The sequence below is a fragment of the Mizuhopecten yessoensis genome, unplaced genomic scaffold (genome assembly GCF_002113885.1).
Source record: "Mizuhopecten yessoensis strain PY_sf001 unplaced genomic scaffold, ASM211388v2 scaffold716361, whole genome shotgun sequence".
Classification (NCBI taxonomy): domain Eukaryota; kingdom Metazoa; phylum Mollusca; class Bivalvia; order Pectinida; family Pectinidae; genus Mizuhopecten; species Mizuhopecten yessoensis.
The window spans coordinates 50,953-67,882 of NW_018480078.1; the positions used below are offsets into that span (position 1 = coordinate 50,953).

General features: G+C 34.2%; 2 protein-coding genes across 5 annotated transcripts in view; one reads left to right on the plus strand and one right to left on the minus strand.

Annotated features, from left to right (window-relative positions):
- Window positions 1-2,529: 2,529 nt before the first annotated feature.
- LOC110443885 (protein rolling stone-like) lies at window positions 2,530-7,446 on the minus strand. The gene is made up of 2 exons (XM_021488331.1): window positions 7,252-7,446; window positions 2,530-6,047 (listed from the first exon to the last, which is right to left on the minus strand). Exons 1-2 carry the CDS (start codon window positions 7,417-7,419, stop codon window positions 5,205-5,207), a joined length of 1,011 nt encoding a protein of 336 aa, XP_021344006.1. The 5' UTR covers window positions 7,420-7,446; the 3' UTR covers window positions 2,530-5,204.
- A 1,054-nt stretch (window positions 7,447-8,500) lies between these two features.
- The window catches only part of LOC110443883 (tubulin monoglycylase TTLL3-like), a 40,519-nt gene continuing 32,089 nt past the window's right edge, over window positions 8,501-16,930 (plus strand). For all 4 annotated transcript variants that reach the window (XM_021488323.1, XM_021488325.1, XM_021488324.1 and 1 more), the window contains exons 1-3: window positions 8,501-9,097; window positions 11,358-11,450; window positions 15,911-16,085. In XM_021488323.1, the coding sequence (XP_021343998.1) occupies window positions 8,615-9,097; window positions 11,358-11,450; window positions 15,911-16,085 (751 nt within the window). In that variant the 5' untranslated portion in view covers window positions 8,501-8,614. The remainder of the gene's footprint in view (window positions 9,098-11,357; window positions 11,451-15,910; window positions 16,086-16,930) is intronic.

Genomic DNA, 16,930 nt, shown 5'->3' on the forward strand with positions numbered 1-16,930 from the left:
CCCCCCCCGGAAGATCAGCCCCTCTATTTACTCATTTTTGAATCCCCACCACTTAGCAATGCTTCTAGCCAAATATGGTGTATATATCCATCCTCAGTTTCCCAGAAAAGGTCACTTAAATCAATCTGGCTCAAATTTCCCACTTTTGGACCTGCCCCTCCATTTGTAAAACTGTGTATCCCCACCACCCAAGAATGCTTCCAGCTAAATATATTTGATTTCCATTTCTTAGTTTCAAAGAAATTGTTGCTTGAAGCAATATGGCCAAATTTCCCCCTTTTTGGCCCCACCCCTCAGCCCCTTCATTTGTACATTTTAGAATCCCCACATTGAACCTAGGGATGCTTCCAGTCAAGTAGGTTACATTTCCACCAGCAGTAATGCTTACCTTGGTTCTTTGACCAGTTGTGCTAATAACATGAAGCTGTCTTAACAATAAGTGTATACATTAATATTGTCCTGGGAGTCCCAGTATGTTGTTACCTATATCGTTGTAGGACTATCTATATATCCTCAAATAATATTATTATAAATCACATATCTGATATCAAATAATATTATTATTTATCACATATCTGATATCAAAATATATCGTTAGAGGTTAAAATTATCTTTAGATCCAAAATATAGGTATGTTTCTAGGTTTGAAATCTACAAAGTCAGTCAAATGTGTGAGACATATATTTATATATGTATTCATACTGTAACAACCTGCTTACATACAGACGTAACTTTAATATGTACAAATTACGTCAAATGTATGAAAACCTGTGGGCATATTGCACATGTACATGTGTTCAAGTGTCAGCATCAGCAAATATTTTATGGAGACATGATAACAGCTGTTGCTTGTCTAAACAGAATATTGCATTTACTGGTAATACACATATATATACAAGTACACAAACAAAAATATCACAATTGAAAAAATCGTATAAAACGCAGCACATTCTCCATTATAAATAAAAGATTCTGAAAATCAAGTTTATCTACAATCAGTGGAATGATAATGGAATTTATCTGGCCCAGAATCATAAAACTCACTTCAAGAATATTCTTAACTTATATATTCATACATACATGGATGGATAGATTTCCAGCAGTTCATCGACTATTTCAAGTTAAGATAAGTTCTAATTAACATACATGTAAATATGTTTTTATCTAATTTAAAGTTTCAGAAAATATAAAGTTTTAAAATATATTTCTAATTTTGAGAATAAACTCATTCACCCCTGGAGACACATTTGAACTCTTCCATTACTAAGGTTGGAATAGTTCATCATGAAATTTCAGGGGTGAATGGGTTAAGAATGTTCTTAAAGCTGAGATGTTTTGTAATTCCTGAGTCATTTTCCTAGAAAAGTTATAAAGTAAAAGCCTGAACCCATACACAAAAGCCTGGGCTTCTTAATGTTGTAAATATGTGTTAAGTGTACCATACATACACCATCCAAATACTAACAAATAACCAAGTACAAAAACCATAGCACGTGTATAATGTATAAATACAACATATAAGGTAAGTGATTAGAAATCAACCCTTGATCACATGGATAATTCAAGCATTAAAGGACTATTTCAAAATTTCATTACAAGAATCAACCATACATTATCAGGGCTCAAAGGAATTTTATGCACAATTGTCTGAGTAAGGTAAATACTTACTACAATGTCATACACCTGTGTGGCTTTTTCATTTGCGACTGTTGTCGGTTTTGACCTATATATATAGCTAGAGCATATTGTGCAAGCGCAAGTTCCCAAAAATCACATGGATCTGGCCCCAGGATCTTGAAACGATCTTTCTAAAACTGTTTAAGTTTTGAGTTAGCCAATCACAAATAACTTGATGAAAAGTGCAGATCCATGTCATATGCGATTGGCTAAGTAAAAACTTAAGTCTAAGATTGCTTATAATCCCAGGGCTGGATTGATTGATTCAGTATCAGACAAATGAATAAAAAACAAAAACCATGGAAATAATGATATTCCAACATAGAACTGTCATACAGTTGATATATAGAAATGATGTTTGTATGTGTTCTACAGTGCCCTTGGGTGATCACAACCCAAAACGGTCACAAATGAAAATGCCACACGAGTATTAGATCGCTACAATCTAGAATGGTCTTATAATTATCACTATGCAATATGCATGGCTTTATATATATCAATCTATATTATTGATACTATAGCCTACTGTATAACAGTATATAAACCAGAATATAAACTATAAGCATGGTACATTAGCCGATTGTCCCAGTATTGCTGGTGGGAACCAGGCAATCCCATAAATGAAAAGTGACGTTCCGCTAGAACAAGGTTCTTAGGGAATGTCTCGTTTGAGGGTACCAAGTTGGATCCAATATGGTGGCCAGTGATTCTTTCAGGTTTGCACAAAACTGTATATTGGTCTACGTGCAAAAAGTTAAAAACTGTCTTCAATCAGTCTAATTATTATTTCTGACTCCAAGTAACACCAGTGTGTGTAAATTAAGGCAATAATCTGCATTGTTTTACCCAATTTCATATACATGTACTGCAGCATGTATATGTAACTTCGGAAAAATGGTTCCTTTTTTCTATTTGATTATTAAAATTACATGTGAGACAACATAATTTGGAATGCACTGTTCCTTTTACCTGACCAATCCTAAGTTAAACAACTGGAATGAAAATATGTATAATTCCAATCTATAATGAAGCTGTACATATATATATATACGCCTTATATACCATGGTATATAATTATGTACTCTCGAAATGGCAAGGAAATCATATTAATTAAAGTTTCTAGAGTTTATAGTGTCATTTATATAGTTGTTGTCAAAATTATTAATATTTTGTCTTATTACAATAAGTAAGTCGCTTTCAATATTTTTTCATAAGAATTTTTGAATGATATTTATTAAAGTACATGTAAAAGCCATACCCGAATACATGTACTTATACAATGCGTATAAGATCAGTTGGGGTATATATTGTTGAACAACATTGAGCGCTGCAACATTTGGAGACCTTAAAAGGGGCATTAGAGACAAACTCACAGAAAATGAGACCAAAACAATTATATAATATTTATAGAAACATATAATTAGTTTCTTCTTTGGAAAAACCATAATGTACTAAATACATTTATTTTAAACCTGGGAGTAGGTGGTCCTCTTTAAATTCATCTCTATGGGTAGACAAATGTTGAAATGAAATGTATTCTGAGTTTGATATCATGACTGTTGACATCATGTTTTAGTACATGTAAACTAGTTCATAATTATGTATATATATATTCTTACCGAGATAAAATGTAAAATACTAAATAACCAATGTTGACTTTGTTCAGCTGTATAAATAACATCACTGGACCGGACATTCTATGTAGGCCAAGTATGAGTATTTAGCTTATTAACTTATCTGTTGTGTAGCCTAGGCCATGTTATTATCTCGATAACCTTTTTGGAAGAGAAAAAGACATAATTAGTAGGAACCTGGATAGACACACATCATCAACATTTTAAAATTTTGCATTCACTTCTGTTTGCTAATTACATAAAAAGTGTTTTGAAACACTTTACTTATGTAACTTTAATTAAGTAGCACCAGGGAAACAGTGATAATGTAAATCATATCTAATGTGACTTATATTTGATTAAATTAATTGCACACAAGCTTAATGCTAGGCTTTCAAGTCTATTAGCTAAACATCATCATTTCTTGGCATAGAGAGACTTAAGAAAGACTAATAATCATTAAAAACACAAAAAAATATGTATGACTTGCTAATAGTATAACATATTTGTGCACTGATGATTGAATGAGATTAACTTCATCAAAAAAATGAAATGTGAATTTGGTCTAGGATGATCGGAAACACTTTTGCATTAACATGCATGACAATAGAATAAAAAAGGTTTAATAATTGTTTTTACCTTTAAAAACCCTGATAAATGAATTTGTAAGATTTGTATAAAAACTTGTTTACGAACACAATGATATGGACATATACAATTATAAATACAAAAAAATGGAACTGTTATTTTACCTACACATAGTATCTATGCCAGATTTATTTACAAGGAAATAACTCCTTATATTAAAATGCAAGTAAAATTTTCAAAAATATTATTATCATTCTAATACAAACGAAATTTATAGATTGTAGCTAGAGATACTGTAATTGTATAAATTTAAATGAATACAGGTGTTTTTCTGGTCAACATATTGGTACAAAATACATGTATGTATGTATAAAAAAGAGAGATGAATAAGTAACAAATTTGTTGCTGCATTAGCACTTTCAAGTTTCTTTTAAAACAAAGTAACAATGACAATATATCATGACTGATTGACATTGACTGGGTGATGTAAAATTATACACAAAGGGAGGTAAATGGAATTACATTATGGAGTAAATTTGATTTAGATTTAATATTTTCAATGGTAGCTATGTACATTTTATAAAGATATGTATATATATTAAAATCCTTCTGTTGACATGTATGTATACAGAAAGATGTTTCTTCATGTGTCTGTACCTTAACCCTTTCAACCCTACGTAACTTTAGTAGACTCCACCATGCATTGATCTGGATGAGTCCATTATGGTCTTCAGTGTTGAAAGGGTTAATTATATATATAACCTGGGCACAAAAATATATGAAGGATCCCTGTCTAACTGCAGTTGAACAGGTAGCTCAATCGGTTACAGCAATAGAACAGGTAGCTCAATCAGTTACAGCAATAGCTTAGCAATCTGAAGTCGCAGTGTTTGATTTCCCGACTAGCGGCACTGTTGTTGATTATATTATATTTATTTCATCCATATTATTTCTCATAAAAGTCCTGTAAGATATGGTTTTCTTTTCGGAAATGGTTTATCAAAACGAAGTCATCAGGTAAAAACCTGTTTCCATTAACACACAGTTACAGTTTCTGGCAGTGGTACTGGGATATACTTAATACATTTTGTACTGATTTGTATGTAAATTTATATTTTACAATTTTGATTTCTCTAGATCTAAAACCCCTTTTCTATTTTCTGGTCATATATTAAGGTTTTGTAAAGGTTACATATTCTGAATCAATGACTCAAAGTTGTCAACACTGACCCAATTCCTTCTTAAAAAATGTTACACATATACACAATGTATAATAGGAAAAATACTTCTGAGAACAATTGGTTAGTGCAAGCTGTTTGTCGTGCATTAATCACTTGACCTTGAGGAAATCCAGCCATACAGCCACAGCTTAAGTCTGTAGATGATGAAAAAAAAGACCTGTAATAGCGGCAGTATCACAAAGCCGACAACAAGAACCATGATCATAGTCTGACCAACTTTGTCCGAGTTCCAGTCCAAAACTTCTGGGTAGATTGGATCCTTGTTCCCAGCACCGTAGAAGATGGCTGTAAACACGAGGTATACTATTCCATATGTCAAGGGAAACACAAAATGCAGTAAGTGTACGGGTGCTGCTGTCAATAGACACTCCAAGAACACGATTACAGAGTTAATCCCATGCAGCTGCAAATTGCCCAGGTCTATGGGTTGGTTGTCAGTGTTCATTTGTGGCCAAAGAAAGATAAAAAATATAAGGGTCACCATTACTGAGCACGATGACATGATATTCAACAGGACCCATACCAGCTTAAAATAAAAAGGCATGAGGTTGCTTCTCGTGGATGTTTCTCCGTATGTAAGCTCTCCGTCCTCGTTATCATGGCTGGGGATAGGCTCATAGTCGTCGCCCCACAGACTAGGGTGTACCTCTAGCTCTGTGAATAAGGCACAGTGTTGACTAACTGGCAACCTCCTCCACCAGAGAATTGCTGGACTTGTGCAAAGGAAGAATAAAGTGGTCAGTGCATGCAGTGTGAGGTATAGACACAACATTGTGTAGGTCCAGTTAGTGAGATAAACTGGCCAGGCATACAAGCCATTCCCAGGTGCCACTGATCCATATTCCACAGCTGTGTAGATCAGCCAGAAGTCTGCGTATACAGCAATGACCAGGCGGTATAGGAGGTACACAATCGGAGGCAGGCGCCACTGTGAAACATAAAACCATTATTACTTACAGTGGTGAACAATTTCAACATGGCAAAATTACTATTGCAGCACAGCCAAAGCTAAAACAACATGTTTACTTTATTTACTACAAGTTGTAGTTACCATATGTTACCGGTAATAAGCCCATGTCTGGTAATAAGCCCTATTATTATGGATTGGTATTCATGGATAAACAACTGCTGTAAATGTACTACTACAGGGAAACAAATGTATGAAACAGTTGTTTTAATGAGTATGATATCAGCAGGTATAAGGATCATCCATTTTTTAAATCATCCGACTCATCTCACTTGAAACATAAAATAAAAAATATTTGGAGAAACTGACATGTTTCATGGAAAGTCATGATCAGAACAGCAACTTGAAAGATTTGTAATTCACCTAATGTCAGTCCTAGGCAAACTCAGCTAAAGAAAACATAATGAAAAATATTTCATTTGGAAAATGCACACCGACTCCCTTTTAGGTGTCTTTAGAGGATTTGATGTGTACCTGACTTGCATGAGCTCTCTATCTAAATACATGTACACTTGCCATACCATAATAACTTAACATAATTAACTGTTGTACACATGTGAGCACTTGTGTATTTGAATTAAGTACACAAATTAGCACATATACATTGCTGTAGACATTTATTTGGTGAATTCACTTCATGTTTAAATCTGATATACTCCATTACCAGAGTAAGGCAATTCAGGACCAAGGACAATAAATCTGTCTGTAAATAACTTAAAATCCAGATTTCAATAAAATCCATTTTCTTGGTTATCTGTTCTAATTCAGTGAGATAGACAATAAATCTGAAATACGTGTATAGTAAAATATATGTAACATCACAGTATGATATAGATCTTAATCTCAAAAAGTTTAGAAATGAATCTTGAACTTAAATCTAAATCCTCTATTTCTATAGGATATCCAATAGACAGTTAGACCAAGTCTGTTACATGTTTTCGGGTCATGTGAAATAAGACTAATAACTTATAAATATAAATTATATTTATAAGCGATCCATGTTTACCTGTGTTGGGCAGGTGATAAAGGCCTACTTGTTCAATACAATACAACTATTTGCCAAAGATTTCTGCCCTTCAGCTGTTAAGGGCAAGTTTAATGATACAAAAAAAAATGTTATGCCTACATTGGTCATTGGCCTAGATTTAGAGCAGCTAAGTATTACCTGAAACGTTGCAAATCTGGCAGAGTGGACATCACTTAACCAAAACTTCTTCAACCTGAATTCGTTGCGGAGATAAGAGCAGCAAATAGACATTGTTGTTTGATACAGGTAGGCGTAGACACCTTCGTCAGTTGTTCTGGTCTGTGTGCTCCATATATATATATGCATTCACATGTGGAAACTGGCAGACGACTGTTAGTCACTACTGGTTAATATAAAATGTGAACATAATATAAAACGGAACGCACTAGTACGTGACAGATTTTAACCTCGTTTGGTCACATGAGATTACTCGTGACAAGGCATAGGAGTGTTTTACGGTACACCTAATGTTATATTTCTTCGTCATTCTAATTCATTCAATCGTGTTGTGTGCGGTTCATGATTAGCAAATGTGAATCTTGAGTTTATCGACATCTAATTTAGCATTACAATGTTCAGAATTTTTTAACCTTACATTAAACCCAATAGTTTTAGAATTATACATTAAAATAGAAACTCAAGTTGTAATTTTTTTTCTTCGTCTTAACAACGAGGATAGCTATATATTTAACTGAAATAAATTTATAGTAATCCTACTTATAGTTAAATCAGAGACGCATAAGCTTATATTGTAATATAATATATAAGTTATGTAATTACGTCTCTGGGTAACTATTTTTTCTAGCTCATTTGGAACACGGACTAAGATCGCATCTTATATATATTTCCGTGCTTTGAATAAAAGAATATAAAAAAATAATAATCATGTATTTGACCAACATTTAAGTGTATTTTTAATTAATGAAGTGTTCGAAAAGTATCAGAATTATTCTGAAGCCACGGAATTAGCCCGTTCCTGAAATGATAAACCAAACAGCGGAATTATAATATAAACAAATGGATGTGAGGTAGAGCTGGATAACTATTAACAAGTCATCTTCAAATATATTAGTAAAGTGTTAGTAAGATAATATTTTGCATGACCAACATGTACGGAACAAATTGAAAACATGGACAATGGTCCATGGGAGGCAACTCTAACAAAAATAACACATCACAAGAATCGCAGAATTTTGAAATTTGTATCAACTTTGATTTAGAGATTATATTTCTTTCATATATCTCATGAATATAAAATCACCTTAACTTTTCTTTGAAAGTTATATAATTCCATTATAAAATATGATTTTCTATTCTTTATACACATATTTGTTGGAATAATTACTCTCATATATGACAGGGTACTTGAGAGTACGTCGGAGTCAGTGAAAACAATATGGCTGCTCCATAGCGACGGGGTACGCGCCAGCAAGGGAAAAAATCATAATAGTTCATACTGCAACATGAGTCATGGATTACATTTCAGCACCAACATGATCAAATGGGGAAGAAGAGAAACGATGTCATTGATAGCCATACGTTTGCCCCTCAGATAAGTGAAGCAAGCAAACGTATTGCAGCTCGACGCTTGCAAAATTTAGATGGAGGGGTGCCACATTTTATGTTGAATATCAAGTGCAGAGAGCCGCTTGCACCCATCCCCCTTAATCCGGACAAGCAGAAGATACCAACGGTTTCTGAGGAAATCATCGAACCTGACCTTGAATCAAAGGAGGAATCGCATTTAGATACCACTTTAAACACTCCAAAATTATCAGAGAACAACATCAAATTTCCGAAAGATAAAAAGGGCGGGTATGCTCTTCGTACCGGGATCATGGCCGCTAAAGCTAATGTTTTACTAGATGACAGCATCTTTACATTCCGCCCAAAAGTCAGTAGTGCTAGCGTCAAAATAGTAGAAAGTCTTGGTACAGATTTTATGTCCAGACAGCAACAACATTTGGAAAGACAAAAAAGACATGTAAGTAATGTTGACCAAGTAATGACATGAGTGTACACATGCCCTTTCTCAGTTTCTCTTTGTAGAGGTCCATTGTGTCACTACGGTATGAACAGGTCCTTCCGTTCCCAGTTAATTTATTCCTGTTGTTGTAATGTATTATGATACTGTGTTAAGTATTCTCGTGAATAACAGTCGATCAAATATGAATGATAACAAATGATAACGGCATTAGAATATCATAAAAACTTAAGCAGTGTTTGATTTTCTGAAAATTTAGAGTCAAATTGAAAAAATCATGGGGTTTTGATAATTCTTTATTTACAAAGATTGATTTGTTGCTGTTCAGAACTTGAGGGAATTGAATCACTGTGATTAATTGTGAAAAAGGTAGATAAAACACAGCTAATGCCAGTGTTTCCTCATGTCCCGACAATAAACTTTGACAATTTGACAGATAGAAGTCTGGTAAACTAGATATCTGTCAAATATTCTGGTGCTGGTACAGAGGGAATATGGGCTGCAAAATCTTGTGAGCTGTCAAAATGTTGACATGATAGTTAAGGATATTTTTAGAATTAGTATTGGATTTAATTAGTTGCCGCAGTGGCCAAACAGTCAAGGTGTCTGACAATAGCCCTCCACCACTGGGTTGCGGGTTCGATGCCTACGTGGGGCAGTCGCCAGGTACTGGCCGTAGGTCGGTGGTTTTTCTCCGGGAACTCTGGCTTTCCCCACCACCAAAACCTGGCACGTCCCTAAATGGCACCTAGCTGTTAATAGGACGTAAAACACAAACAAACAAATAAAATTAGTCGTTCAGGTCATTTCAATTGTAGTATAAAAAATAAATTTGACTTTATTATGATATAAATATGGGTAGCTTAAATTTCTATAGATGTGAGACTTTTGTCTGAAAGATGGTTTTGCACGTGTTGTGTTTAACTAGGACTGATCAACTTATTTTGAGCTTTTCTTTCATAATATTACCTGCAGACTCAAGTCAATTTGAAATAAATTTCTAAACTGTTATCTGGGAAATCATAAATAAATCGTAATAAGATCTAACAGTAGTTGTTAGTTCCTTCCTAAGATGTACTATGTCCAAGTTGTGATAATACAGCAAAATGGCAATTCTTCTTCAGTTGAGTGGTCCTGTCATTTATAGACACCTTTTACTCACATCTTTACATTTAAATGCCAAAAACCTCTATTCCGTCTTTGCGTATTGCAGAGTTATCTTCTCTTTTGAGCAAGTATTGATTGTTGCGTCATTGGTTTGTGTGAGAAAATTACATCGTTTTCTCAAAAATTGATGACGTTATTCTCACAAACCAATGACGTAACAATCAATACCTGCTCACAAGAGAAGATAAGATAACTCTGCAATACGCAAAGATGGGATATCCACCATGAGGAATAAACTATTTGACCTCAAGTTGGGCAACTACAATTTTCTTAATTCCCTTCTGATATTTGTGATTTTCAAGACCTTTTACTCCAAGGTACAATTAATGTTCAAGTTAACATGTAGTTTTATAGCTATAGGACAGTCCTTTAATTATAAGGGTACAACCATCTGTTTACTGTTAATTATTTTGAAGGTTAAAAAACCCTTATTTGCTTCTGGGTTTTTCTGGTTTTTTTTTTATAAACAAGTGCAGTCAATTTCTTTTCTAATTTGCATTTTATCAAGAAAAGTTACCATAATTGATGTTGCATGCATATGTATATATGATGTTTTTTTGTTTTATTTTATAAAGTTTTGAAAGAGGTAGGAGAAAAAGTGTCAATGATTGAACAACTAAAGGGAATGTAAAAAAAATACCCATGGATGTAGAATTTTCTTGCCTCCAATTCTTTCTTATAGTAGGCTCCTTAAGACTTTAATTAAAAAAAAATTGCTGTTAAGATGGTGTAAAAACCCTTAACAACCATGCTTGTAGCAACAGTATTGAAAAACTGTCGCTATTGACATCTTAATGTTCATTTAAGTGGAAACTTGGCAATCACATGTACATGACATCATATGTGTGCATCATTTTCTGTGTGATTTAAATCATAAGAGAACTTTTTTCATAGATACAAGTTTCTGTTTTCTCTTTTAGATTATTTAAGCTCTAAATGATAATAATGTATATGAACAAATATCATTAAAATACGAAGTTCCAGGAAACTGTTGAACTGTCTAGTATATGACTGGTTATGCCAACATAAGTGTAAATCTTGAACTTGCTGGTTACAACTGTATGTTAACATCTGACATTTATATATATTTCAGATTGAGCAAGCTCCTATCCACTTTTCCAGTCATTCTGGACGTCTTTCACCTGTTTTGGCTAAAGCTGGGAAAAAATCATCAAAATCAAAAGAGGTAATCTCAATAGATAATAGTTTTAAGTTGTTTTCATTAAGAGAATTTTATCATCCCGTTTTATTGGAAACAATAAATCCTGATTGTACATAAGACAAATCGTATACATACCTGTATGTAAAGCCAAATACAGGCTGTTTCCTCTAGCTAAAAAGTGCCTTATTTTCCGAAAATTACCAAAAATGAGGAAATATTCCCAATTTCAATAAAAATGCTTAGATAGTTTCCCAAAGAATAAAGGAACAGGTTGTTGTAAAATTTAAGTTAAATGAACACTGATGATACAATAATAACAGAAATTTCAGCGATGATCAGCTACTTTTATTGGTTGACATTATTTATGATGTCATGTCTTTTTATTTATGGCTTGACTTAAAATTACCACCCCACAACAGAATTTTTTACAGTTTGGTGTGGAAATGATTGCATTTTTCGCGATGAGTTTGTCAGGTTTAATTAGGTTTAACGTCTATTAACAGCTTAATTAGATCATGTAAGGACGTGCCTCCATGTGTGTAATGCAAGTGTGCATGTACATGTGTGTACTGGAGTCGGGTATGTTGATGTATTTGCCTCGATCATTATACAACAGTATGCACAGGTCTGATCCTGACTTAAGAGTGCAATTTCACTGAAATACCAGGCCGAAGACACCCAACACAGTATTCCACCCGATCACATTATACTGACAATGGATAAAACAGTCGTGGCGATTTCCCTAAATGCTGAACATTAATGGGTAATGACAACTACAATTTATTGGGACTTAACTACATTTTGTATATGTCCCGGCCTGGGGACAGACCCGATTGTCTATTACCCACTTGAGCAAAGGTCAACACTTTTTACATTTTGTATATGTCCCGGCCTGGGGAGAGACCCGATTGTCTATTACCCACTTGAGCAAAGGTCAACACTAAGGCCAAAAGTGAGCGGTATTGCCAAGCACAGCACTAGGAAACCAAAATGGTTGTTAGGAAGTAGAGAGAAAATATAAAATATCTCAAATATTGCAATGGGGGCCAGAAAATCAATTTCGGTTTCTCCTTTGCTCCCCTAGCACTGAATACATAGAAGAAAAAAACGTTGATTCGGCAGGTGTCCCACATTAGTCACCTTTTACAAGATTTAGTGGGATATCGTAGGACGTACAGTTCTTTCCTCGAAACCTGCAGGGGAGGTTTACCATTACCGTAAATTAGCGTGAAAGTATCCACACGTCTGTGATACATAAATATGTACATTTCAGAAATAAAGCCAACACAAAAATGTCAACACCATGAGCTTCTGGAAGTCAGTCACAACACAAACATATCCACACCCAAGAAATTTAAACTTTTACAGTATACCAAAAGGCATATATATATATATATCCCGAATGCAAATTTGAGTATTACCCAGGCTTAAAGCTGTCAAAGTAAAAAACATAAAACTTAAAAATTTACTGTATTTTCAAAACATGTTAATAACTTTCAGAACTTATGTGACCTTAATGATTAATAAATGAGGTTTTATGATTCATTAGATCTGTGTTTTTTCACAAAATTCACAGCCAGAAATGTCACACTAACATAGCGAAAGTAATGTAAATTGTGTGTGATTGTTGCGCGTGGCTGCCTCCGTTTTTATTTTTTCTGTATTAAGAAGAACAATACATTAAAATTCATAGTAAGTTCAGTACCTGTTCAAAAATCTTTTTACTAATTTTGGTATTAATACTTATATATACATGTAGCCTTAATAATGAGCTGTAGAAGGGGGATAATTAAATGCTAAAATAAATTTGAAATTGCATAGGAAAGGAATACCTGGTATGTTTTTTCAACAAATGAAATTTTGAAGAATAATGGAAGACTATCCGTGAAAATAAGAATTCAGGTTACATTTAATCAAAATAAGAAATTCATGAAAACATATTTTTTTCGTTGTTTTAAAATAAGCCTGGCAAAACGACATTAATGCACTGTCAGACATGATATTTACGCCATCAAATGTCTTATTTGACAAATACGTACCACAGCAGAAAAAGTAGTATTGTAAGAATAGCAAAAGGGCATATTTGTATTCTGAACTTTGTATTTATTTTTATTGATAAATTATTGGTAAAAATGGAAAAAATGCATAAATAGAAGAAAATAGTAACAATATTTAACAAAACACTGGCAGACTGAAGTGTTGACAATTTAATGTTTAACCCTTTCACCCCTATGTAACTTAAGTAGATTTTTCCATGCATTGATATGGATGAGTCCATTATGGTCTACAGTGGTGAAAGGGTTAATATACACACTGACAGTATTTATTTCTATCATTCTTCTGCGATAAGATGGAACTGTTCAGGGCAAGAAAGGGATTTAGGAAATTTCTATGATCTTGCACCCAATTTCGTGTGACTGTGACATTACACAGTATTTCCACATTGGTGCACCTGTGAACCTGCATTTCTGAAATTATGTTAAATTTTCTTCAGTAACATATAATAATTGACGTCCTGAAATGTGAATTGTAATGACATTTGAAATGACATTTTGGTCACCAGAATGTCAACTGCTAAAAACACAGGGCATCTGAAATTTTCTTCATTGAAATGAACAATTATTTAACAAATATGTTATGAAGCTTTTGCGAAATACATGAAAAGATTATATACTATACTTTTTCACGCTCTTTCTAAACATGTTCTTGGTTAGTCTATGATATCTAGGAAATCAACTGGTATTTACTGTTGCATTCACAATGTCATTGTCAATTTTTACCAAAGGGTATAACTTAATGTAAAATATAAAGTTGGGTGAAATGCAAAGTTTCATTATAAGCCATTAATATTGTTATGCAGAATTTCGTGCTGAGCGACTTGTTATACTAATAGTATATCTATGGAACACGATGATTCGGTTGCGAAATTCACAGGTTTTACTCTATAATAGTTAGCTTCTGTAGGAGTTGGATTATTATTATGTTTAACCATTCAGAAATGTATTGCTTTCAAATTAATCGTGAAACTGCCATAAACCACGTGGAGTCAGTCTAAGGACCAGATAAAAACCCATTGAACACATAATAATAATTTCATCTGACAGTAAAGGTGTACTGGGTAACCTTCGCCCAGTCCAACTTTCATCCATTGCCAGTAAAAAAACATATTTGTACGGGTTTAATTTCCGCTTCCATATTTGATTACTCTGTATTTGAATTTTTTTTTAATAATATTTGGCGATAGCAATTAATTCGCCCTCATTAAGGAGGTCGAAAATGGCAAATGTTTAACTGCTATGAAAAGTATTGAAACTTACAGAAGCTAGGACAAGAATAAGGCCATTAAAAATCAAATTCACTTTTATAATTAAAACAGAGAAAGTGTGGGATGCTTCTTAGCACCTCCTAGCTTCATTTTTTGGCCGATAAAGCTAGATTGGTAATTGGAGATTAGCTTAAGATAGTTTTTACTCGGATTGTAATACTGCATTATGGATGTAAGTAATGTTTTGATAGCAGAGCTCAGTGTATAGTACATATTATGATATTTGTATTATAAACACTTGCGTATTAATTCTACCATGTGTCACCGATTTTACAAGAGGTTTAAATGATTTTTCCCGTTACTCATTTAGACATATATATATATATATAACACTGTACTACATGTTTGATAATGCCCTACCAGCATTCTCAAACTTCTATAATATTGCACGGCTCAATACGGAATTCAGAGTTGTCCCAAAGTGTGGTAGATCGGAATACCTACGTACGCTAGACCTATTTTTCTACCTACACTTATGAGAATCATACAAAGTCCACAACTCGTACTAAGGTCTTTACAACAAGAGCTTAGCTGGTTTTAGATCTTTACGTTGACTGAATGTATGTGGTGTATATATGTATAATAATATATTTTACATTATGTGTATTACAAATCCTCATAGCTATTGAAAATGTGTTTTAAACTTGACAAAGAACGGTCACACCGTGTCAAAGTAATTTTGAGGTCAGAGGTCGCCGGTGATCAATCATCAATAGACAATCCTGGGCTACCCGTAAACAGGGCAGATCAATTTAGCACAAGACAGGAATTCTTTATCTGACGTTGGTTAATAGAGCATTGGGACAGAAAAAAAGGCGTAATTGGAACATGAAAAACGTTAGAGTACGGTGTATTGACTGGTGTAATGTTTGTAACACCTTTTTGGTGGATCAAAGCTGATCTGATACCATCTTCTGTTGAGGCCTAGCTTCTGGAACTCTGGTATGAGACAAGGTATTTTAGCCAAACTAGGTGTTTAGGTACACAACAACACATGGGTGTGCTGACCTGTCAAGACTGAGAGTAAAACAATGGTCAGCAACTAGTGTGTTGTGACCTCGTCAAGTAAAACAATGGTCAGCAACTTGTGTGTTGTGACCTCGTCAAATAAAACAATGGTCAGCAACTTGTGTGTTTTTACTTATGTTACTTTTTCCAGGGTGAGGATGTAGATGGGTTGAAATCAACGTCGGAGACAAACATCGAGTCCGACCAGGATAAAACCGAGTTAACTGCGGAGGAGTTGGAGGAAGGAGCTGACACCATGCCGTCCCCCTTATCCCTGTCTCGCACTAAAACAAGCGTCTCTCCTGGGCTACAGAGGCTGCTTGATGGTAAGTCACCATTCTTCTATACAGAACTGGGTCAGAAAAGACTGAATTTATCACTTAGTGTTAGAAGCTTCAGTAACTTTCATCAGGCAGCCATTGGAGGGTATTCAATTGTAGAGGCGTCACAATTCACCGCGATGCACTTGTACCGCGATTATTTATGTTCGATTCGATTCACGATATGTTTTTCCAGATTTTCGATGCGTCAAGATCTGAATATTAGTGTATGCCGCTTCGGCCGAAACGTCTGTGAGACGTTCAGTAGCATTGGCTTATCTCTAAACCCTCAACCAATTGGAGGCAAGGATGCAATTTTCACAAAGCATTCATAACAAAACGTCGGACCGCCGTAAGGAATTGAAAATTTGTGATGCTCCGGTAAGCTTTAATTCAAAAGTGTGACAACACTGCGGGTTTCCGTGTAGTGGCGGCTTATATATTTTGTTTATATTTAAAATAAAGGTGTATCGAATCGAAATAATCGAATCGTGGTACAAATATCGAGATACGTATCAAATCGTGGTACAAATATTGAGATACCTATTGAATCGTGGGTTAAGTGTATCGTGACAGCTCTATTCAATTGTTGGTGATAAGTTTCTGAGATTTGCCTGAGTTTTATTGGTTTCTACTGTAGGACAAATTTGAGGTTCTTAATTCTCTATTTTTCAAAATGCCTGTATTTGTTAGGTTCTTTGCCATTTCTTTTCTTCATTTGTCAATATTTTACATGAACTGCTTCAAATGCAATAAAAGTTAGTGAAAGTTGCCAGTGTCATGCAAGAAATTTCTTTTGATCATATTCATTGATGTTAATAGGTGCTACTTACTCATTAAAAAACAATTTT